General features: G+C 40.6%; 1 protein-coding gene across 1 annotated transcript in view; it reads left to right on the top strand.

Moving 5' to 3' along the window:
- The window catches only part of FER1L6 (fer-1 like family member 6), a 64,023-nt gene that overhangs the window by 36,534 nt on the left and 2,104 nt on the right, over positions 1-25,385 (top strand). Inside the window, 21 exon segments of the mRNA XM_036400101.1 lie at positions 1,348-1,482; positions 2,040-2,189; positions 3,390-3,500; positions 4,098-4,259; positions 5,372-5,555; positions 5,741-5,925; positions 6,497-6,619; positions 6,751-6,790; positions 7,766-7,843; positions 7,846-7,880; positions 8,991-9,122; positions 10,047-10,172; positions 11,207-11,334; positions 12,587-12,757; positions 13,926-14,086; positions 16,947-17,089; positions 17,669-17,757; positions 19,684-19,782; positions 21,510-21,751; positions 22,044-22,207; positions 23,438-23,538. Coding sequence (XP_036255994.1) covers positions 1,348-1,482; positions 2,040-2,189; positions 3,390-3,500; positions 4,098-4,259; positions 5,372-5,555; positions 5,741-5,925; positions 6,497-6,619; positions 6,751-6,790; positions 7,766-7,843; positions 7,846-7,880; positions 8,991-9,122; positions 10,047-10,172; positions 11,207-11,334; positions 12,587-12,757; positions 13,926-14,086; positions 16,947-17,089; positions 17,669-17,757; positions 19,684-19,782; positions 21,510-21,751; positions 22,044-22,207; positions 23,438-23,538 — 2,759 coding nt within the window.

Consider the following 25,385-nt stretch of genomic DNA (forward strand, 5'->3'; position numbering starts at 1 on the left):
ATTCAGGGATCAAATGGGCTCCTGTGGGGCCTCTAGAGAGAAATGGAAACTTCTACAGAGTTTCAGCAAGAAGGGTTGAGGTACAGCCTGGGCAAGTGAGCAGGAGGATGGTCCCTCACAGAACATGGAGCCTTTCAAAGGTCCTGAGCCCTTTACAACTACCCTGGAGTTAAAATTGGGCAGGAATTCTGACAATCATGCCACAAACAGAATTTGCTGAGCCAAATGTGGTCTTGCTGCACACCAAATGACAGCCTTGCTTCAGAAAAAATATTTAACACTCCCATCCAGCCCCTCCTCATAAAACTTCACAGAACACTGTTTCAATTCAATTTATTCTAATATTCCTCTGACATTTTATTCTGTTACAAGGCAAGTTCTTTTGCATATGCCAAAGGGAGAAAAAATAAAAACCTTTCTCTAGATTGTAAATGCCTGCTTGTGCTACTTCTGCCTTGGGGTTATTAATTGATTTTTTTCCTGTAATGCGATTTTAGCTTGTAATAGAAGATGGTGAATGAATCCAATTAAATTAATGTCTAGATGCACCAGATTCTGGAAAGTAGAATTTGGCCCCAGAAAAATAGGTGTTAATAGGAACAGAAGTGTTAAGTTTATTCACTGCCTGAATAAAATATTGCAGCTGATAACTTGCATGTTTTCATAAGAGTTTCAGCTAAGAGCCAATAAATGGTAAAGAACCTTATTTCCATTCAGAAGAATGATAGCAAGTTATGAGTAATTTTGCAGTTGGCACAATTTTCCTTTTTAACTGTTTTCTTTGTTGAATGTATTTTCTGCATAGACAGTTAAAACATTCTCTGTGATGAAATGCTATAAGCAACCATGTAATTCAAATTGCAACAAATTAAAATATTCTGATTTCTTATGAGTGATTCATGAAAATATCTTCTTTCTTTTTCATAAAGTGTTAAGTGTCGTCACACAGAACTAAAAATAAGATTAAAAAAATGTGCCCTGGAGAAGTGAAAACCAGCCTCAGTTGGGGCAAAAGCTTTATTTTAACAGCACTTGGCATGAGCCTGCTCTCCTAAACCAACAGCTTTCCTCTAACTTTAATACTGAAGTTTGTCTACACAGACTGGTTGTCATGTATTGATATGCTTTTAGAGATTTGGAGGCAAACAGGGGAATGGAGAAATTCGAGATACCAGCCTCACAGTGAAAGGTTCATATTCTCCTGGCTGGGAGGAGCTGCTGAAAGATGTGGTGTCTCAGCCGTGGCATTGCTCAGGCTGTGGAAAAGGAGGTCACCAGAAGATGAGCACATCCTGCTGAAGGGTACTCAACCAAACAGCTCATTAAACAATCCCTCTCTTCCATTAGATAATTTCTCAGACATTGTCCCCCACCTGGAACCAGACACTGCTTTTCAACAGCATTGTGCTTCATGGTGACAAAGAGGAGATCGCCCAGTTCCCACCGGAGATTGTCATCGAGCTCTACGATGATGATGCAGTGGTAAACTCAGAGTTCTTCTCACTAAAAACCTGGGCTTTTACATGAAAAGCATGCAAGCATGAAAGCAAAGCTGAGTCACTGAATAGGCTTTAAATGGATCACCTGAATAGAGCTCAGTGCTACTGTGGTTTGCAGTTTAACATCTGAGAACAGCCCTGAGATTCACTACATGGCCTTGCAAAGGTGTGGCCTTCCCATTTTATTTTCCCCAAGGGAATCTTGCTCCCAAACACCAGCTTACTGAAATCAGAAGCATCTTGAGCTCATCTTGAATCCCCAGGCCCCTTGAACACTGCTGTAAATATTGTAACTAAGTCTGGGTCAAGACCATGCAGACTCTGATGCAGTCTCAATGACTAAATATAGACCTCAGAAATTTTGGATACACTGAAGAGTTAATAAGTACTCAGCTCTTCCTCTTCATAGCTGCCTTGCATCTTACCTTGGACCTTCCTTCAGAAGGTTTTTTTCATAAATACTAAGCTCTGCATCATCTCAGCTCCTATAACTATTGTGAAATCCAAATGCATTTGACCCCTGTATTCTCCTTTATTTAGGGTAAGGCAGAATATATTGGGTCTACAGTGGCTGCCCCTGTGGTGAGACTTGCTCATCAAAACTATGAACCACCAAAACTTTGTTACCACCCAGTGCACTGTGGAAGTCTTTCAGGAGGAGACCTTCTTGCCACATTTGAGCTTCTGGAGGTAAATTTGACTTTCTCAACAATTACTCTTTGACACCCTGGGGCTCCCAAAAGCTCCATGACCAACTTGAATTAATAAGAGCTATGAGCCATTTGGCCTCATAGTCCCCATGCAATTCCTGTCACTCCTTCCCCCTTGTCAGGGGCCACTGCCCACACACACACACCACTGCCAGCCCTTCACAGGCTGTAAGCCTCCTTTGCCTGTCACTTGCCCTGCCCTAAACTCTGCTCTGGCCTGAGAAACTGTGAAAATCCCAATGCCATTGCAATGAGATGCTGTTTGTAGCACATGGCCCTGAATACCAGCCTTGAAGCTCCCAATATTTCTTTCACTCTTAGGGAAATGAAATGGTGAATAATGAGGATTGGATTAGGGAGGTTGAGGTTTTAGATACTCCTACTATATTAAAAGAAATATTACATGGTTTCCAGCTGCAAGACAAAAGGAAAATTCAGTCCTGGTAGATGCAGGACTGGAGTCTATCATGCCAGGATTTCAGGCAATTTCACTGAAATTTGCAGAGCCATCAGTTAAAGGTAAATTCATCTGCTGAAAACCTACAATAGTTTATTCTGAAAACTGAAATGGGGAAAATGTGGAATGTCATAACATGTCTTACTGATAAAACAGGCTTTTAATAATGATAGTTATTTATGTCTTTGGTGAAAGCCAGAAATATTACAGCACATGGAATATTTCCTCATTATGGTGGTGTCACAGGAGAGAGTGAGAGCTTCAGACAAAGTTCATTAGAGAAGCCTTCCTGCTGAGTCACAAGGTGCAGAAAGGATCACATCTAGAATCTTCCTGTGGAAGTCTTCTAAGCAGTTTTGCTCAGGATTTTTGTCAAATGGAATTACCATGCTTTCCATTTTTAGTAGGTAGAATTACCATGCTTCAGTACATGCATGTCTTTGGGGCAAACTATGTCCTACTAGGTAAAAGGAGCCTTTTTTTTCAGAAAGGCACATAAACCCAATCTATTGAATACTTTTTCTGCCATATGTTTTAACATCACAGCATGAGAGGGAGAATTTCAAGTCACATTCTTTTCACAGCACAACAGTTCTGCTCTGCAGCTTGTCGTATAAAATGGATTGAATTGGTGTGTTCTATGTGCCATTATCAACTGATACTTCCAATACTGGTTTTATTCATCCAAAAACGAGCCTGAGTTACAACTGCTTCATTTTTCAGATTCCTGAGTCAGATCCAGACAGACTTCCCCCACTGGATCCACCAGATATTGGCCAGATTTACCCAGTCCCAGCTAACATACGGCCTGTTTTAAGCAAATACAGAGTGGAGGTGAGATACTTTGACTATTTACCTTTCCTAACCTCATCTCCTTTTATTCTCTTGTAACAGTAACTGATGATTTTACAATATTGATCAATATGATTCACGTGGAAATAGCATATGAGGTCATGCAGGGCTGTGCTTCCACTGAGGGGAACAGTGGGGCTGTGTCTCAATCCTGACCTGCTGGGACTTCTCTTGTGGCAGAGCAAGGCTGGTGGATCCACACTCTGTGCAGCCAAGGAAGTGTCCACAGGAGATGGAGGTCTTCCCCTTGCAAATGACACCCCTGGAGCTGCAGTTTGGCATCATCTACCTCACAGGCTTTTTCTGGATCCCTGACTTCAGCCAAACAATGCCTTCTGCCTGTGTACAAATGTCTCCACCTTCCCTGCCCTTCTCTCTTGTGTGTCAAAGTAGCCTGATATTAGAAAGCTGGGAAATGCATCAGCTTTTCCTATCACTGCAATGCCTGATGCTGCCCAGCCTCACTGTTCACTGCCACTCATTCTGCATTCTTCACACCAGCTGCTATCAGCCTGTTTGCCCATGGCAAGCCAGGGTTTCTGCAGGCTAACAGTGTTTGCTTCTCTCTGCACACCACAGGTGCTGTTCTGGGGCGTTCGAGAGCTGAAGAAAGTCCAGCTCCTCTCGGTGGATCGGCCCCAGGTTCTCATCGAGTGTGCAGGGAAAGGAGTCAAATCCTCTGTCATACAGAGCTACAAGAAAAATCCCAATTTCACTGGCCTGGCAGACTGGTTTGAAGTGGTGTGTACAGCATGCTGCCCCTTGCCTGTCTGTTCTCTGCTCAGACAAGGTGTTAATTACCATTATCCCTCCTTTCTTGTCAAGTAATTTGTTCTGTGTCTTGATTAAATACTAAAGGATGTCAGTTCTTGTGCAAAAGCTGATTTGAAAATGCTTTAAAAGACTTCTGCTACAACCATATGATAAATAGGATAAATAAATAATACAACCATATGATAAAAGAAGATGTTAAGTCCAAAGTAGATTAGAAAATGTGTTGCAATCAGATTTTTACTGATAGGTTGGAACATATGGGCAGCTAACAGAAATATATTTATTATTTTTCCTCCTCCTTTCTAATTTTGCTGGGTAGTGTTTGATTTCCTTTGTTTTCTTTCCATTCTTGCAACTTTCTTTTGTGTGTTACTGGGTTATTAAGGGGATTGATAATTTCTGGCTTTTGAGCTCAGTACCTTCTTACATTGTCACACCTGCTTTTATGAACTGCAAAGTAATGTTGGTTGGGTTATAAGAGCTGGCACTTTCAGAGTCAGTCACCAGCAGAATAAAACTGTTCAATTTGGTCTTGAGAAAAGTATATCAAAACAATAACATGGGTACTGAAGTACAGTTCCTACAGTATTTTTAGCTCCTATTGTACTATGCTAAGAGCTGTTTTCCTCTTGGTAGTTCATCCTATAAGGCATGTAACCACTTAGGGCCCACATCTTGTTGTTGGGCAAACTGAGGCAGATAGGGCAGATAGCCTTCAACAAAGCACCAGTGGAATTACTCACAACTTCCGACACTGCATTTCATCCTTCTGAATGCTCCTGATTCTCCCAGTTTATTCTAACAAGAGATGCTTCAATATGAGAGCATGGGATTCATCCCAGCAGCACAATCTGTACAGTTCACTCTGTACTTAAAAGAACAGAACTTTCTCTAGATTTTGCAGAAGACAAAAATCATATTGCCTATGCTGAATGCATTTTGCATTATGAATAAGGGGGAGAAGGGAGGGAGGGAAGGAGGGAAGAGTAGAAGCCTTATTGCTGTGCATGAGAAATATTCTAGACATGTTCTATGTTCTCTAGCAATTCTCTCATGCTGCTGACTGTTCCCTGCACTAGGAGCTGCCTGAAAATGAACTCTTGCATCCACCACTAAGCATCTGTGTAGTTGACTGGAGAGCATTTGGGAGGAGTACTCTTGTTGGAACACATACCATCAACTGTCTTAAGCAATTCCTATGTAAAACCCCATTAGGTCTTCAAGCTGAACCTAACAGAGTAGACATTGCAGAAACTGAGAAAGGTAAGTGCTCAATACTGACACCAAATAAAAAGACAAAGGACCTTCTTAGAGGTTTACACTTAGAAGTGTGCTTTATTGTGTTGAGCGTAGATCAAACCCTTAATCACATGATTATTTGATGATCATGAAATGCAATGACAGTATTTCTGCAAAATCTTACCTAATTTGCAAAGTTTCAATTTCAGCTTCCCCTGAATCATCCCAGCCTGCTGAGCTATCCCAGGAAGATCCATTTTTAGCTGATGACATCTATGCTGAGGTGGAGCAGGGTAAATGGACAGTGGTAGAGCCAGACCCATCCCTCACAGCACCTCCTGCCACTGAAGCAGAGCACTCTGCCTCTGAGCCAGGGAAAGAGAAGAAGCAGAAGGTGGGTACAGCTGAAGGTACCAGCTAACTCCCTCCTGCAGTCTTGCAGACTTCAGCCCTTCCTTAAGAAGTGACAACCTGTTGACCCCAGGTATAGAGATTTTGGGTGTTATGTTGACACCCACACTATCTTGCTGACGCTCAAAAGAACTAATTAACAATACAGCTTTGACACCACAGAATTCCATTACTTCCACTGATAGGTTTGTAAAATACTTGCAGATTCAAGTTGGAGAAACCAATTTGTATCTGAATGTTTGCTTCCCTTGAAACATCATTATTTATGATGTGCGTAGATTTGCCTGTTGTATGGGCTGCTCCTGTGGCAGTGTCTCCAATGTCTCCAATGTTTAAAGTCATGGCATAGTCAGTAGAAAATACAGAGATACCTTTAATAATACAATGATCACGATGAAATGTCTTGGAATAAAAGACAGAGACAGGAATTCATATTGCATTTTGTTTAACTCTTGGAGGTTGAAATTTTCTGTGTATACAGCTGTTCATGCTTAATGCCATGAGTCAGGTGATTAGTTTTAATCAGTTCTAGTGCTTTTGCCATCATTTGGTAGGAGATTAAAAAATCCATCCGACGGTCAACAAAGAGGAGAAAAAGAACCATTGCAGATGAATCAGCTGAAAATGTCATTGACTGGTGGTCAAAATATTATGCTTCTGTGCTCAAAATGCAAAAGGTGAGTCACCCAGCATGCCCAAAACTCTCACAGATGAGCAATGTTGTAAAAGCAGATTTACTGCTGAATGATTCCTTTTTGGTATTACACTCATAATGAGGAGTTTGTCCATCATGTTTTTCTTTTGAAAGGCAAAAGGAATTTTTTCCAGTGAAGGAAAACCTGAAGACAGTAAGTAAATTATTTGCATTTTTCTAATATTTTGCACCAATACTGTCTCTAGTGCCACTTCTCTACCATTTTGCTGGCAACAACTAATGTCTGGTAAGAGAGTACTGTTGTTGTACTGGGCTCTTTCCTCTACAACTGATCAGATGATGGATAGGTTAAAACTTCACAGTCAGGGTTGGGTTAACATGAATTTCCTGTCATTCAAGTAAATTGTAAATTCTCTTCTGATCATTTTTGTTGCAAATTTTAACCTGTGATGATAAGCATTATACATATACATCTCTGACATTAAATATCTCTCTCTAAATATTTAGTACTGTTAAACACACAGGAACTACTCAAAAAAATGAAAGTAAAGTGAACTCAAAGTCCAGATTTCAAAGAACTGAACCACCTCAGTGTAACTTTTGAGGGCTCACCCTCTTTTTGTTGAGAAATCCCCTCTCAGTGTTTGGAATCTGACTTTAGTCTGCTGTACCTCCTCCCATTTCTCACACTTCCAGGCTTTCACCAGGTGAAATACACCTATTTTGGGATATCTTTAAGCAGAGAAGGACTTAGGTCATGCTGATATCTGAAGTAGCTGTCAGCCTAAACAACAGCTTTCAGTTTTAAATAAACCTTAAATTTTATGTGAAAGCTGATAAAATCTGTTTATTTGCATTGGGGAGGAGTCCGAGAGAGAGGAGAAGGGTGGTCTGGGAGGAAGGCCATTGGGGAGGGGCCATACAGGACACCATCACACTTGGTCCAGCAAGCTCTTTATGAGCACTGGCAGCCACAGAGAGCATAAATTGCCACCTCCCTGCCTGGGAGGACCAGTGGTAAAAGAGAGGATTCCTATGTCTGGCAGTAGAGGAATAAATAGAGAAAGAGCAAGAGGGACTCTTTAAAAAATGTATTTTGCATCCCTGTGTGAAGCATTTTATGTACTTTGCTTACTAAGACATGCATGATGTCATTAAATTTCTGCAGATAAGCAGACTTCTGACCACATAGCATTGATCATAGAGGATGAGCCAGACAAAAAGAAGAAGGATAAGACATTGAAAAGGATACAGAAGAAACTCCAAACCTAGCAACACTACAGGTGAGAGAAAAGTAAGGCTGAGGTGAGGCTGTTGTTATTCACTGTCTCTCCAAAGTTTGACATCACAGCTGAGTTTGGCAAACCCTCCTTACACATATTTCAGATACTTTAAAATGAATAAAACACACTAAATTATAGTGATAATGCCCTTCAGCACAAGGGACACAGAGGAGACCATGGTGTGGCCCACTTAGTCTTAGACATAGAATTTATTGGTGTAGACAAACCCAGAGAAACTTCAGTGAAATTCAGTTTTGTTGTTTGTATATAAAATACTGTAGTTGGAAATCCCAAATTTCATGTTAGAAATATTGCAGCCTATTAAGAATGTCCTTAAAAAGAAGTGGAAAGCATTACTGTGATGTCTAGTGCACCCTTCCTGATGGGAAATAATACTCAGCTCACATTAGATTTGGTTGGGTAATGATAGAAGGAATTCAAAGAAAACTATATGTGCAAACTATATGTGCTGTGCAAAATGCCTGGAAAGATGAGATGCTTGAAAAGATTAGAACAGTTTGGATTAGATTGTGCCTGAATAAGTGGGAATTTGAAACTGCTGTTTCCATTTTTTGAGAGATGGCAGTAGTATAGGCCCTTCCATTTAATGCTTGATAAATTACTGGAGGAGAGCATTGAAAAAACATATTCTTTGAAAAATTTTTTGTCTTTTGAGGTACCCTAAAGCTCTGTCCCCACAGCACTTTATTATTGTCTGCTTTGCTCTCAAGTTTTGATGCATTAACACAATAGAATGGGTCAGTTCAACAAAGGCACAATGCAGCAAGGAAACAGAAGCAAAGAGCAGCACATCCACAATTTTTCACTCACACCAGTGGCTACAAATGTTCATTTTGCCCCTTCAGATCCATTTCCACCTGCTGCATTAATGTGTTATTTCAGTAGTTGGGGAAAGCCTTTGGCTGAGGACAAAATTGGTCCTGTTTTAAACGGGGAATTAACTTTTTTCCTCAAGGATTTTGCAAAACCTTGGTTTTTATTAAAGTTTGCATTTTGTGTCAAAATGAATTTCTATTCATTCTCTAATAAAATGTTGCTATAAATATATTCACTGCACCACAAAATTTTAGCATTCTTCTATTTTCAAAGATTTATGAAGGAGACTTGGAGAGTGAATTTAATAACTTTGAGGACTGGGTGAAAACTTTCCAGCTCTTAAGAGGAAAATCTAATGATGAAGTTCATGCTGATGCTGAAGACAGAATAATAGGAAAATTTAAGGTAAGCTTTAATGTTAATTAAATGGGTAATAATTTAGAGATTTTAGGTTTTAATACATATTTCAGGTATGCCAGGGATGAAAGAAATAAATATTGCTAGTCTGTTGTAAATAGAATTCGTTTTCTTATATCTAGAGTCAAGTTTTTCCCTTTCCCATTATCTGATAGAAAAAAGCATCATCCAGCACCAGGTGTTCACTTTTGTTTTGAGATAAGGAATCACAAGGAATTTGAAATTACAGAAGAGGAAGAAGACATATTTTGTAGTCCAGATTTCACTAATACAACTTGGTTTCTACACTTTCAGTTACAGAACCTTACATGTAATTTTGTGTAATTTAAGTGTAGGCCCTCACAGCTACAGCCTCATCCAGGTCTCCATCAGGCAATCTGAAAAGTTCAAAGCCTGAGTAATATTATTCGGATTTGTTTGATTAAGCTCATTGATGTCTCAATTAGCTTGCAATGCAGATTTCTGTCCAAATGACTTGTTAGTTGCTTTCAGGCAGTGTGAGCTACTCAGCAACATGAGTCAATATTGATTCATATGAGCTGCAAAAATACAGCTGGATTCCTCTCACACTCTTATGAAACTTACTCAATGGAATTATTAATTTGCCAATATACAGTTAAGGTCAAAATATTATCTTTAAGATATTAATGATAAGAAAACTAGATTTGGAAGACCTACAGGTATTAGTTTAAAATAGGCACAGAGATACTCCTTGTAAATATCTAGATATGACAGTACCATGTTGTAGAGAGCAGACATTTTAAAAGGTGATGTTTGGTGCAATGCAGTTTGGGTTCCCTGTGAGGGCTACCACAAAATGAGTTTCATGAGTGATGGTTTTTCCATTCAAAGGGTTGGGTTTTTATTGCACTTGATCTGGTTTCAAGGGAGATAAAAGTCCATGTATTCCAGGGCTCCTTCTGCATATACCCAAGTGCTGAGGATGGCAGCTTGCTGGATGGAGGGCAGCCCCGCATCCTGCAAGGGATCCCCCCAAACCACCCTGTCAAAGTGCTCATCAGGGTTTATATCGTAGCTGTAAGTAGATAGATCCTCTTTTAACCTTGAAATAACTTGGATTTTTCCTCTCAACTCAGTTTACTTTAAGTGTCTTTGTTTAAGCTTCTGAAAATCCTCATCCATGGGGTTTGGGCTTTTTCCTGGTTATATATCAGACAAAGTTTCATACTGTAGAAATGTGTGTTCAGAGTAGAAAATGTTATATATATTCCTCACAATCAATCTGGAGATTTCTCCAGGACTGGAGAATCACTTCACTTGTTGAAACTAAAAGCTCTGGATACATAACTAACATAGTATGGATAACCTGTTCCATCCACAATATGCAAATACAGCCAGTTTTAATGAGTAGAGTTGTTAAAAATGACACACATTTAAACAAAACCTCAGTAAGGGGGAAACGGTAGAGTATTTTTGAGGGCCCATGAATAGCATACTATGAAAGTTCTACAAGTAAATAAATTTTGGGGTCAGCAAAGATAGAAATACAGAGCACAAGATGAGAGAGAATGGTGTGAGAGGTAAAATGCTTAGAAGAAACTGGTGTTTCAGAGAAACAAGAGAGTTGCAGGTAATCTAAGACAGAAAGATGGCATGCAGAGAGATTGTGGCAACAAAATATGAAGAGATAGTTTTACTTCCTGAATGAATATAAGGACCTAGAGGTCTTTTCCCACCTTAACAATTCTGTGATTCTATAAAGAGTTGGTTTGCACTGTTCAAGGATCTGGAGCAATATTTGTGGGTTAATCTTTCCTGAATCCTACCTGCACTCATGCACTCAGCTTCTTCTAGCATTGCCTTTCTTGCCTTTCCTGCTTAGCTTTTTCTATCTTAGTGATGGGACAACATTTCCAGCTTTGCAAACTCTCCAGATCATCTCTTCGTAGTAGCCTACAAAGCCACAGGCCAAATTTTACATTACATGAAGCAGGCAAAGTCCCTGAACTTCCAAAACACCCAGGACCAGGCAGGAAAACAACAGTCCCATTTAGGGACCCTGCTATATTCAAGCAGACTCCTTGAGGACAGGCAATTTTCCTTCTTAACAGGCATTTAACCTCAGCCCAGCTGATCCAGACGGGAAGTCAGATCCCTACATTGTGCTGAGGCTGGGCAACACAGAAATTAAAGACAGGGAGAACTACATCCCCAAGCAGCTCAACCCCATATTTGGAAGGTCAGTGATGACTTATTTTTGTATTCAGTGTAATTTTTGCTTTATCTCTTGTTACCACTGCTGCTGTTACTAAGTGTTTGCTATATGCTGATTTCTGCCTGTTTGGATGTTTTGTAATTCTGATGGTTAAAATGTTGGTTATTGGTGTCACACTGTATGATAATAAAATATTTCATTTTCATACCCATCAAAACATACCAAGTAATGCAATCTGTGAGAGGTTTTGCAAAATGATGTGTGAGAGGAAGTGAGGCAACAAATGATAATTGTCTGTGAAAATTAATACAATCATTAAGTTTAAAGCAAAATAAATATCGGAACAGTAAAGTGTGATTACACAATCTTTGTTGTGGTTTCAGGTTGAATAGTGCTAAATAAATCTCATAATTCTAGGACATCTGAGTTTTTTTAATTCAGACAGCCAGGGCCAAGCTGTCAGCAAAGATCCAGTTTGTATTATCAATGCTTTATAGTTATTTATAGTTTTAATGCTAATTGCTGTGTTATTTTTTTTCCCAGTAAATTTCCCTATTTTCAGAAGGTTGAAAATATTTTAAATCAAGGTAGAAGAACATTAAGACTATACTATTTTGGACTGAAAGAATCCTAGAACAGAGGGAAAAGTAGAAAACTCATCCCTCAGGAGACAAAGCTCAGTTTTTTCAGTGCTTTGGAGAAATCTGGAGTCAGTGTTGTGATCAGGATGTTCTGTCTCTCACTAATTTGTCAAATCTCTTTTACAATCACGTTTATATTTTCAACTTCCCATCACATCTCAACTATACTGATTGCTGAAAAATGCACCAAGTGGAAAGGGAGTTCTTATCTTTGCTTTTTTGAGATTTATTTAAAACTTTTACCTGATCATTTTGTTGGGTGCCCCCAAATTTCTATATTCATTGTTAACTTGCAGCTTTTGCAAGAAAACAAAAAATACTTAGATGTCTGTTTTGGGGGAAAAATGTGTGATATCCCTTACATTCAGCTGTATCAGCATTACTGGATTCAGGATTGTGGGAAAAATCTTAGGACTGTTCACAGGGTGATAGGGAAGCAGGGGAAAGAATACACTTTTGCACTGTATGTTTCCAGCATGTTCATGTATTTAATTGAAGCAAAAAGCGCTACCAAAAAAGCCCACTGTGTATGAGAAGAGACACCACTCACACGCTGTTTGCATGGCATTAATTAGACTAGCCTGTGAGGTTTCAAAAGTGATTTGCCTTCATGTTGGTCTCAATTTTTCCTGCAGATCATTTGAAATCCAGGCTACGTTCCCCAAGGATTCCTTGCTCACAGTCTTGATCTATGACCATGACTTCATTGGGACAGATGATCTTATTGGAGAGACTAAAATTGATTTGGAAAATCGTTTCTACAGCAGACATCGAGCTACCTGTGGGTTACAGAGTCAATATGAAATGTAAGTACTTCTATAGGAAATGTAAGTATTTCTTCAGGCGGCAGCAGAGCTCACAGTCAGTGATTTGACTCAAAGGAGAAATTACAGATGTGTTCCAGATATTGTGCTTTCTCCAGCACAGAAGTGTCACAGAGAGTATTTTAATTAAAACTCACCAAAGACCTTAGTGGTGGCTTTGGGTAGCTGCCAGCCTCAGTGGGGAATGGATATTTTTAAATTAACAGCACTGTTGGTTCAAGTAGTATTTTAGATAGTAAACAGCTGATGTTTACAACATACCTGCTTGATAAACTGCCTTTGGACAGGCATAAAGGGCAAATGGGAAAAATCTCTCAGAGAAATTATGCCAGGGCTCTACTTTGCTCTGCTATTCAGCTGCAGTGATTGCAGCAGGGCTGCTGGGACTGGGGTGGCACTGAGGGAGCAGGAGCAGAGGCTGCTGACACGACCTCTGTGATGGGGTGAGCCATGGGGCAGTGAGCCTGAGCTCCTGGTGCCTGCCAGACAGCTGCACTCTCAAGGACCTTGCACATAAAAAATAATTAATGCAGAGAAAGTCAAGCTAAAATAACTCAGCTGCCCTGGGGTGGGGCGCTAACCTGGGAGATGTGTGTTTGGGGCTCTTCTATGATTGTTTCTCATTTTTTCTACAAACCAAGGGTGAACAATGTCAAAAAGCAATCAGGAACACAGACCAAACCCCAAGCTTCCCTTGCCAGCTCAATCTCCAGTGTGAGATATTCCTTCATGTGCTTGTTACATGTCCCAGATAACCTGAGCTTGTCCTTTGCATATGGGAGCTGCAGAATAATTCTCCTTGAATGGATGCAGCACATGTAATCTCAAATCTTTTAGGTACAACAGGGAACAAGCTCTGTTCCTTTTCCTCATGGGAAGCCTGTCCATGCTATTACTTAATCTAAGCTGTAGGCAAGGCTGCCCCAGCTTCTCCTGTGCTTTAAGAGAAAGGCGTGGTTGATCTCCAAGGACCTGAGCAGAAAGAGGCAGTGTCTCTAGTAAGTAGCAGTGCTGGACAAAGGAAAATTTGACTGAGCTGGTATCAGGGCCACTGACCACAAAGTGAATCTCTGCATTGAAATTCCTGATCTGTCAGTGCACTATTCTGAAGGAAAACCTCACCCATTTTTCACTCTGTCCCCTCTTGCAGAGAAGGGTACAATGCATGGCGAGATGCAACCAAGCCAAGTGAGATCCTCACTAAGCTGTGCAAGGACTACAGAATAAGTGGACCCTTCATGAGGCCAGGAGAGATACAAGTAGGAACAAAAATTTTCAAGGGACAGACAGTCTTCACAGAAGATGAGAATGGTAACAAAGTAGTTCAGCATCCTCCCTTTGCCTTGTAGCAGTACCAGGAGCCTACCAAGATATATCTGGAGCCCTGTTGTGCTATGAACTGCCAAGATGGATTGCTGGAGCCTGTGTCTGCTCTTAAACACTCCTGTAACTCTGGCAATGAAGGCTGTGTCTGTATTTGCTTTTGCTGTAGCTAAATTGCAAAGAATCTGTTGGGTGAAACAGCTGCTGCTGATGACTTGACATCCTCATGGTGGCTGTTGGGGAATACCTTGGACTAGCTCTTACCTGATCCCAAGGATGGGATGTCCAAGATTGGTTGGAGTGTGGGGGATCCTCTTGGAACTAAGCCCTTCTGGCTTAATGTTGGTCTGTGCATGCTCTGAAATCCTTCCCCACAGAATATCAAAGCATGGGAAGTCAGGAAGGGTCTTTCAAAGAATGTATTCTCTGTCTAAATTAAAACACTGGAATAGACAGACCCAAGATGTAGAAGTAGAGGGAAGGGAAATACTGTTTTGAAGGGAGTTACTCAAGGTCAGACAAATTTCTGACCACAGTTATATTCCAGGCCACTTGCCAGCCACTCCTACCTTACCTACTTGTCTTTCCTCTCTGTTGATTTTTTCTTCCTCTTGGTTACTGCCACTCTGATTCCCCTTCTGACACAGCACTCTGTAAACACAGGTATCTGTGGGGTCCATGGATCCAGATGGCAGGATGTAACCTACTGTCAGAGCTCCCTGGTTAGAAAGAGGTCAAAGCAATGGGGACCTCCAGTGTCCCCATCACATTGGGGAGGAGTGGGACAGAGTCATCAGTGAAAGATGCCCCTGCCCATGGCAGGGGGGATGAACAAAATGGCCTTTGAACATTCCTTCAAACCCAAAGCATTCTATGACTCAGTTTTGTACTTAGAATAAGGAAAACAGATGTGAGGATGGAGCCTTTCAAGGGGAGTGAAAGGAGCTGGTCTCAGAGACAGTAGTGGACACTGTGGCAGTGTAAGAAAGCCTCCAGTCCCTTTTCAGTGTTGGTTTTCTTTGACACAATTCTTCTTAGCAACTACAAAATACAGCTCACACCTCGAGTGGAAGGCTGCCAAGGAAGCACTGTTGAAGGGAGAAGAGTTGATCCATTTTTGGTTTCTTGGCCTGAAAGAGATTTTTTACTCCAGTATTGCTGTTTGTTTTCCTCACTAGCAGAAAACTGAGTGTACTAACAGCAAGAGGATGTCTCAATCAAAATTCTGGTTCACTAAAATGAGCTACAGACAAACCAATGTCAGATGATGTAAATCAGAAGCAAGGAAATATAGAACCAGATGACAAAGGTCAAAAGACTTATGTACGACAAGTTTTTCAATTTTGTACAGAAATAGTTTATCGCATGTAGACTTAACATAATTTCTATCCAGATTGCTGTTCTGACAAGTACATCTGGGTCCTTATTTCCTGATGGATTACAGGGGTGGCCATCATTTGGAACTGTAAAACTAACAAAGGCCACAGATTTGAGCTCTAGAGGCATACTGAAAAGGGAAAGCAGTCCTATTTCCACTTTACAGATGGAGAAAATTATAATTATCCATCCGGCTTTAACTTGCAAGGGAAGGAAAAATTTAACTTTGCTCTAGGAACAAAGAAGTTGGATAGGATAGGATAGGATAGGATAGGATAGGATAGGATAGGATAGGATAGGATAAGAATAGTGTGGTTGGAACAGACCTACAACAATCATCTAGTCCAACTGCCTGTCCACTACTCTCAGGTAGTCTAGGATTATCTGTAGCCAATGGGAAGAAATATGCATCTTCAGAGGTAGAAAAAAAAATCTTTAGAAAGGTTTCTTTGAGAGGATACAGGATATTGTAGGATAATGTGTCACTGTTACTGAGGCTGCCTGACCGAATAGCAGCTAGAGACATTGCTTTTAGCTGGCTAAAATTAGATGTTTGTGCACAAGAGGGAACCAAGATTCATAAACACAAGATCATCCTTCCTCCATCTCTGAGCCATTAGGGAGGGTTTAATATCTACTATTTAAATTCCAAATGAGTCTTCTGCCAACGATCAGTAATTCAGATACAGCAACACGTGTAGTAAAAGTGATAACAATTGGTTGACACAAAATTTTAACCTTCTTCTCACTTAGGGACTTCTAATCTAGAAGATATCACTTGTCAAAAGTCTGGGCTTCTTTTGTGCGGAGCCCACACAAAAAGGGAGGAAAGAGAAGCTCAAGAGCTCAAAGGGTTTTCTCTGCTTTCTAACATCCACACTACTTTCACTATCAGCACTGATCCCTCCTTGAGGTGTGATTCGCTGGGATTCTCTGGTTATCCCTTCCAGTGGCCAGGGTGAGAGGGTCAGGAGGTGAAATGTTCTTGCCCATGGACTTCAACTCTCTTCCTCTGAGGTGTGATTCAATTCTCTGAGGTCTTTGCTGTTGCCATTACAAAGTAAAAGGAGGCATAGCTAACTTCTAGTGCCTATTTACTGTCGGCTTTGTCAAATCCAAGTCTCTTGTCTTTCACAGGCTTTAAAAATTTGCAACTTCTGCCAAAAGAATAACTGACATGTTTCTTCTATCCTCCTGTTAAAAACTGATGCTGTAGCAGTGGAATGATTTGCTGTATTTTAGAGGAAATCTGCTGCCTGAGTGCTAATCTTCTAATTAGCCCAATGGATCCCCTTATTAATGCAAATTAGAACTATTTCAAGGCCCTTCTTTATTTAGCTGGAATGCATAAAACCTTCCTCTTAAGCAAGTTTTTAATGAGTACCTCTAATAACTAATGAAACATATTACCAAGGAGCTCAATATTGTAATTCAGCTCTCATTGTTCTTTTTGTTTTACTCTTTCCTTTAGAGGAGCCAGTTGAATCATACGAACATCTCTCCTTAAAGGTTTTACGTGCTTGGGAAGAAATCCCTGGAGCTGGCTACAAACTGGTCCCAGAGCACATTGAGACTCGGCCCCTCTACCATAAGGATAAGCCAGGCATGGAGCAGGTAGAGCAGCTCAGAGGTGGTGGTGATGATAGACCCAGGAGCAGTTTTCACTCCCTCCAGTTATTGTGGTTTCTATTTGTAACTGCAAACCTACAGAGTCAGCACTCCAGTGCTGCACCAAATGTGAGACTTTGCACAGTGTTAACCTGGAAATTGTCAGCCATGTGTGTACACAGCCACTTACCCAAATCCACAGTAATCACACAAAGTGCAACCGCAAATTTTCATTCTTTTCAATGCTTTACTTTATTAGGTTAACAAAACCTCTGCTTGTATCTAAACCTTGGTTCTCTTTTTTTTTTTTCTGTTCATCACATACTGTTTTTCATGGATTTTACCCTGAAGCTGACAGTGTTTGAGCTCTATTTGAACTTCACCAAATACCTGGAAGATTGAAAGAATATGTGCACAAAAAAGATACTGTATAGAAAGTTCCTAGATTAAACCATAGTTACAGGATATTGAGCTGGTTGGTGCTTGTAGAGGAAGAGGTGATTTTGGATGTCAGAGCTACATTGAAAGCCTTTTAAATCCTCCGTGAAATAAGGTTACAGGGATGTTTATCTCTTTGTTTTCAAGGGTCGTGTACAGATGTGGGTTGACATGTTTCCTAATGATATGCCTCTGCCAGGACCTCCTGTGGACATTTCACCAAGAAAACCCAAAGGGTAATACTCTGTGCTTTCCTCCCTTCACAGTGGCAGTAACTCTTCAAAGACTTAAGTCTTTCTTAAGTGTCTGGAAATAAATAGAAAATGAACTACTAAAACAAACCTCTCCAGTCCTGAGGAAAGTTTTCTCAGGTTCACATGACTTCAAATCAAAGAGAGCATCTAGTTTGCTTTCCTCCATTAAACAACTCAAAAAACTGTTGGTGATTTTTCAGCAAGAGCTATCACACAGCTCTTACAAAGATATCCTTTTTTATCCTTTATAATAAAGAGATTGCAGGTGACTAGAGCAAGTAATTCTGATGCTATCATCTGCTTGTTGAGCTGCAAGAATTAATTCTGATTTCACTAGCTTTTTCACTGAGATAACTTCCTTGACCCTGGTTGAGCTCTTTAAACTGCTGAAATAGCACTACATGTATTGGATTTCCAGCAATTTGTCCAAGGATAAGATCAAGAAACACAAAAGCAGCAACAGATAGAAGAGATCTGTTTGGAATAGCCTTCTCCCATTTCCTTATGCTTCTTTACATGCAGTACTGCACATAGTTGTTCAAGCTAATTGAATATTGTAAAGAAAACACTAAAATGAGAAACAGAATTCTCAGCCCATCCTGTATTTCAGCAAGGCCTTTCCTGAGAATTTCATGTCTGAAACATCATCAGGTACTATTCCTGTGTTACTTGATTTGACAAACAGTCCATGTAGCAACTACTTCTTTCAGACCAGCACATTCTATAAAACTCCTTAACAACAAGCATTTTCCAATCCAAAAAGACTTAAAATTAATCAAGCCCACAAAACTAAATTGTTGCTGCCATTTTTGTAGTATACTGTAGCATGGGAAAATACTGTTGAACATTAGTTCTCACTCATCTAAGAGTTAACATAAATTACGAGGAAAAACCCAGTACATGTAGACACAAGTTACACAACTTGCTGACAAATGCATCTTTGCTGCAGCAAAACAGGCTCCAGCCTCTATAAAACTTCAAACACTTTGTGAAAACATCTCTTATTGATGATCTTTGACTGAACAAGACTCAGGTGGGGCACTGCAGATTCGAATATCTTTGGCTATTGCAGGGGCTTGGTTTGCATGGAGCTCCTTAAGAGCTCCATGATGTAGAGTGTCTGGTAACTTCTGAAGCAAATTGTTCCACACCCTGAGATTGAGGCTATTTCCAAGACAAAACATGTCATATCAGGGAAACTGTATGTTGGTGTTATCAACATAGTTAGTTTGTCTTTTTTATGTATTTTGCAGTTCATACAATAACTTAAGGAATACCTAAATTTTTCAGTATTAATTTTTTATGTCACCTGCAATACCTGTGTATCAGCTCAAGTTTTGAGAGCTTTGGATGGCCACCATAAATGTTTGCATATAGGGAGTAGAACGGATAGAGAAACTTTAATTCCTTTTACTGTTGTTTCTAAAGATGATTATACCTGCTTAAATGAAATATCTCCAAGCAGTCCTCATCCCTTTTAATGCCCTAGATTGCACTAAATGCAATGTTTTCAGGCATTTCTTCTAAAAAGCACCTCTCAGGGAGCTCTATTCTTTATTAGCAAGCTGATCACTGTTTTGGAGACAGCTCTGACGAAGTTTTTCAGATCAACTTCGTCTTGTTCCACTGCAGTATTTTTGTGGAAAAAAAGTTGAAAATGAACAGATATATAAAAAGCAAGGAATTTTCCATCCCTCTGAAGCTGGCAGTGACCCTGTTGTTGTGCATTATAGTCCATGAGCTGAGAGGAACCAACATCCCCACTCTATCACCAGACTCTTGTAAACAAAAGAGGCCTGAGACTGATACACAAACACAATATTTCTTACTTTATAAAAAACATTATTTGATAGAGGTTGGCATTAGTGCTTGACCAGAGCTTGACACAAAATCCTTTTTCTTTTTCAGATATGAACTGAGGGTAATAATCTGGAATACAGAGGATGTCATTCTAGAAGATGAAAACATCTTTACGGGGCAAAAATCAAGTGATATCTATGTAAAAGGGTAAGTTCGTCACACTTCAAAATAACATGCAAGATTTCATTCAAAAATCAGACGAAAAAATTGTGTTGTGAGAATATTTGATGAACTGTTCAGTGACCTTTGCACTAAATGCCTGCCAAAATTACTCACCCCCATGGGATACTGCTCCCTTTTTGCCCTGTTTTATTTCTTCTGAAAATCAAGTAACTGAAATGCCACTAAGAGTTAGTTCCTATTCAGGCAGAGATGGCACACAACGAGCACCAAACTCACAGTTTAGTACAGAGATCAAATACTTACAGAACTTGAACTGTAAGAGCTTACATGGATGTAGAGAGTTTTGACATAATCAGAGAAAAGAGCATTATAGCTGCATTAGAAATAAGAAAGGACGTGTTTGCCAAGCTATTTCTGTTGGAAATATTTTCTAACCTCAGGTGGGGAGTGTGTGTGGGTGAATGACCATGGTCATGCTGAGGAGAACATCACATGGGGACTTTCTGCTCTTCATCTCCTTCCTTTCCTGAAATTGTAGCAGGTTATTTTTAATTCCTTGCCAGCTTTGGAATACTACTTTCTGCTTCTAAGCAGGATTTGAATGCAGATACAGGGAGGGCTTGGAGGAAATTATGGGTGTAAGTGGTAGTACAAAGTACTGAAAATCTCAGGTGCCAGACTGGTCTTAGATTTCTGGCCATTTTTCCTCTCCTAGAGAGTAAGTTTAATATGCCGATATGAATTGTGTGTTCAGAGCAGTAGCAGAGTAGCTTTGAGAACACAAATTTGAGGAATTAAATAGGGAGCCAGCCTTTGTGCTGAGCTGTGTGATGAGAGCATCACCATCAGTGCCAGAGTGGTCTGACCGAGAAGCCAGGAGTGGGACACTTTTTGCTTCTGTGCCTTAATGATGAAGACACAAATCTCATTATGTTCAAACAGTGCACGTGGCACTGTATCTGTCACCAGGCATGGATTTGCACTTGGGGCAGTGCCATGTTTCAGGTTGTTACCATTTTTCACGATTTCTTTTTGAAATATTGGGGTTGCAGGGGAAAAACTGCTCTTTGGATACAGCACAAAACCACTAGTCTTTATTCAAGGTGTGATAAATCATCTACAGAGCTAAAACACACCTAGCTGGGTCATTACCTCTCTTCAGATGAGAAAATTATGTTTAAGAAAGTGTTGTCCTTTGTACCACAGGACATCTGATATTGTGCACACTGTAGCAGAAACCAAGAGGAAATCACAAAAAAACCAACAGAGACATCTCCAGCCTTACAAACACAATGTTTATAGCTGCAAAAAGGAATTGCAAAAAATTTAGGCTCTAATACCGGGCACTGATATCAGTCTTGAGACAGTGACACAGAATTTATTAGTGTGGCAAAACATCAATACAGGGTGATTAGTGCTGGGTAAATGACTGATGCTGTCACCACTGCCTGTCCCAAAGAGAGCTGTCCTGGCCAATAGCAAACTGGTACTGGCCAAGTGGTACTTTGGGGTCTGATTGGAATAAAAACCATGTTCTCATTCTCAGCTTTTGATCACCACTGGCCATTACAGCAGCCTGTGTCCCAGGATCTCCCAAGCCAGGGCTGTTGTTGCATGTCACCATGCTGACACTGTGCCATCTCTTACTGGTTAGGGAGGAATTAGAAAATGGTCAGGCCTGAAACCAAATAACAATTACATTTCAAGATCCCCTGGTGACAGCAATGCTTTCCACTGTGTGCTTGCTGTAGGTGGATAAAGGGCTTGGAAGAGGACAAACAGGAGACAGATGTACATTACAATTCCTTGACAGGAGAGGGCAACTTCAACTGGCGCTTTGTGTTCCCCTTCCACTACCTCCCAGCAGAGAAACAGATGGTGGTTACCAAAAGAGAAAACATATTTTCCTTAGAAAAGACAGAACGCAAAATACCTGCTGAGCTGGTGCTTCAGGTGTGGGATTTTGAAAGACTCTCTTCAGATGATTTCTTGGGTAAGTACACAATGGATCTGCCTGAGCTCCATCTGAGGTCTCACCAGAGCCGTGTTTTGCAGAGGAATGCACAGAGTGGTGTCTGAGCCCCAACTTTTGCTTTTCTCTTTCTGAAGCACCACTTTGCAAACTTGCACATTTCTTGTAAAGCCAATAATTAGGGTGAATGACTGACAGTACAGAGAGATTCTCAGCTGCTAAATTCCTCCATGGATCTCATCTGGAAGCTGCTATTTGAATGTCTTTGTGTCTGTCTGGTCCCTGAGTGTTGTCAAATTATTTCTTTCTCCAGGCACTCTTGAGTTGGACCTGAATGGGTTCCCTCGGGCAGCAAAGACAGCCAAGAGCTGTGACTTAGGCACAGTTGTGGCAGCAAGTGAGGAAAACAAGATCTCCATATTTCAGCAGAAGCGCATCAGAGGCTGGTGGCCTTTCATCAAGGCTGGGGAGCTCACGGTAAGCAGCTCACTACAGATGAACAGCTTTGCTCTGGGACTAATATGATAATTTTGGATTTGGAAAAACCACCACTGGCAACCTGTAAGAGTCTTCCAAATGCTTTAGCGGTTCTCCATATATTTGGTTCAGAAGAGCCCAGGTAACTGAGTACTAAAGTGCCTTTTCAGCTGCATTCAGTTCCCTAGGGGGACACACACTAAGAGCTACCAGCTACTCATTTCCAGTAGTTTAGCCCTCTATAAATTCACCTGCTTTGGTCCTTTTTTAGGGGTTTCTTTCCCTGTCTCTAGACTTTCATTGATTGTCCAAGAATGTTCCTAAAGCTCACCATCCCTTCACATTTTTGTCTATTCCAGCAAAAAGAATTTTTTAATGAAACATGCCATCTTCAAGTTCATTGCCTTATTCAGCTTGAAGTTGACTGTGTACTTTCCATGGATTTAGTGAATGAACTCCACTTCCAAATCCCAGATTTACTTCCCTATTCTACACTCTAGCACAATTGATTCCCTTTCTCCCAGTCCACTTTGATCTCTCCCTTGCTTCCACAATTATGACTTTTACTGGCATCCTTCTTTCAGCCCTGTTCTGTGCTGAACAGGCTGTGTTGATCTATAGCCAGGGGGCATAGATCGACACTTCAAATCAATACCATCCACAAAGGTATAGGGTAGGAAAACTGCAAATATATGTAAAGTCATTTGTCTGTTTTTTATCCATCACAAATTCTATAAAGCTGATTTGATTTATCCACTCTGAATTTTAACTGGACTCTTTAAATCCCATCTTCCTTTGGAGAGCTGAGACCTCACAGGTCAATGGCTCCAGCGCTTGTGACTGGCTGAATTTCCCCCTGCTGATGGATTACATCTGGTCCATGTCAGCAGCACAGCTTCCAGATCAGACATTCAGCTCTGCCAGGATGTGTGATAGATAGAAAACGTGTTTTTCAGATGAATTACTTGATAATTTAAGAAGCAGAAAATGTATTTGTAGGTCTGGAAGAAAATATCTGACCTCTCTTTCCTACAGTCATTGAGCATAAGTCAGGAATTTGTGCCTGGGTTTTCCTTTGTGCTTTCTCCTCAGCTGCAAAGACTACCTTATTTTCCTTAATCAATTTCCTTTGCCCTCAATTGGTTCCATCATTTCTCCACAAGACAAATCCTGCTGTGAATTAGTGATAATAGCCCTGGGCTGGATGCTTACATATTCTCTCTGATCCAGGGCAAGGTGGAAGCTGAGTTTCACTTGGTCACAGCAGAAGAAGCTGAGAAGAATCCAGTAGGCAAAGCTCGAAAGGAGCCTGAGCCCTTGGAAAAACCCAAGTGAGTAGGAGCTCATTAAACTCATTAAACATGCTGGGGCAGGGGCATTCAGCAGGAGATGGGGAAGGGCCACCTTGCAGGACACCTTCTTGCTGGTCTCCTGGATTTTGTTCTCTTTCCTGCTGCAACCTTCAGCAAGAAATTGTGCAGCTTGTACCTGGCCTGGTGCCTGGCACTGCTGCTGACAGCACCTTCAGGTTTGCTGGAATGTCTTCCTGTGGAAGCCCAAATAAATTGCACTGCTGAGCATTTGTCCTCAGCTGGAATTCACATGAGCTCATTCCGTAGCTGACCTGGCACATGATAACATCTTAAATCATCATAGCTTACACATACTGACAACATCTCAGTTTGGTTACCTATAAAGATCAGTTGGATTATATTTATTATATTAACAATAGAATAATTTAGGTTGGAAATGATCTTTAAAATTATTGAGTCCAACCATTAATCCAGCTCTTCCAAGTCCATTACTAACTCATGTTTCTAAGCATGACATCTACACATCTTTTAAATACCTCCAGGAATGGTGACTCCACCACTGCCCTGGGAAGCCTGTTCCAATGCTTGACAGCCCTTTTGGTCAGTAAATTTTTCACCAATACACAATTAAACCCTCCTTGAAGCAACTTGATGTTATTTCCTCTCATCGTGTCATTTGTTACTTGGAAGAAGAGACCAATTCCCACCTGGCTACAGCCTCCTTTCAGGTGGTGTAAAAAGCAATAAGGTCTCCTCTGAAGCCTTCTTTTCTCCAGGATGAACAACTCTGGTTCCCTCAGCTGCTTCTCACAAGACTCATGCTCAGACCTTTTACCAGCATCATTGCCCTTCTTTAGACACACAAAGGATGTGACTTCCATCTCTAATTTTATTGTTCTTCATACTCAATGAATGAAAATGCTTATTTTCCATCATAAGACTTTTTAATGAGGGCATTGTAAGTGTTTTAACAAAGGCAAATTATCTAGAAGGAGCAATATATCTTTCAGTATTTGTCACATCTAAAAAGTATCAGCTGAGTTTTTTGCATTCAGGAAAAAATGAATTTTTAATCTATTTTGGCTCAAGTGCTTTCTTCTACCAAAACACTTGAGCAGTTTTTTTATGAGCTAGATTAAAAAAGAGTGTGAGAAATTGATGTTATATTTCCTGCTACAAAAGCTTCTAAAATTCAATTGCTAATCATAATGGTAATGATTACACATTCTGTTTAATTTTGTTGGTTTGAGATACATCTCAGGATAAACATGAGAAAAGGAAGCAGCATAAAGGAATTATCAGATCAGACGTATCAGAGCATTGTTTAAAACTAGCCTTGGAAAAACTTTAATCCATCACTGCACCCAATCCCTTTACCCAAAGGCGGGATGAGCTTTGCCTGACAGGTGTCTGCTTGAAAGATTCCCAGTAATGGAAACTAAAGCACCTCTTTCAGAGGAGAGAGGACTGGGATAGCTCTGAAATACATGTGGTAGAAAGCAATCAGCCTAGGGAGTTTTAAGAGAGAGTGTCAAGTGGAATAGAAGCATTGCATGTCTAGAGAGTTGTCAACAGGATGCACAAGGCACTGTCTTATTTTCCTCTCATTTTTTGAGACTCAGCCCATGCACTCCTGGCTGCCTTGGGCTCCCTGTGTTTTCAGCTCAAGGGCATTTTATCTGCAAATCTGCTGCTGGGCCAAAAAGTTGTCACCAGCCTGGTGGCCTCTTCTCTGCTGCACAGCCTGGAGGTGTTTTGACCCAGAAGCCACAAAACCAGAGCCTTCCTCCAGATCTTGCACTGAGTAATCAGTGATTTTTGTGGTATGAATACACAGCCAACATATGGCTCAACATAATTCTACT

The sequence above is a fragment of the Molothrus ater genome, chromosome 1 (genome assembly GCF_012460135.2).
Source record: "Molothrus ater isolate BHLD 08-10-18 breed brown headed cowbird chromosome 1, BPBGC_Mater_1.1, whole genome shotgun sequence".
NCBI classification, from domain to species: Eukaryota; Metazoa; Chordata; class Aves; order Passeriformes; family Icteridae; genus Molothrus; species Molothrus ater.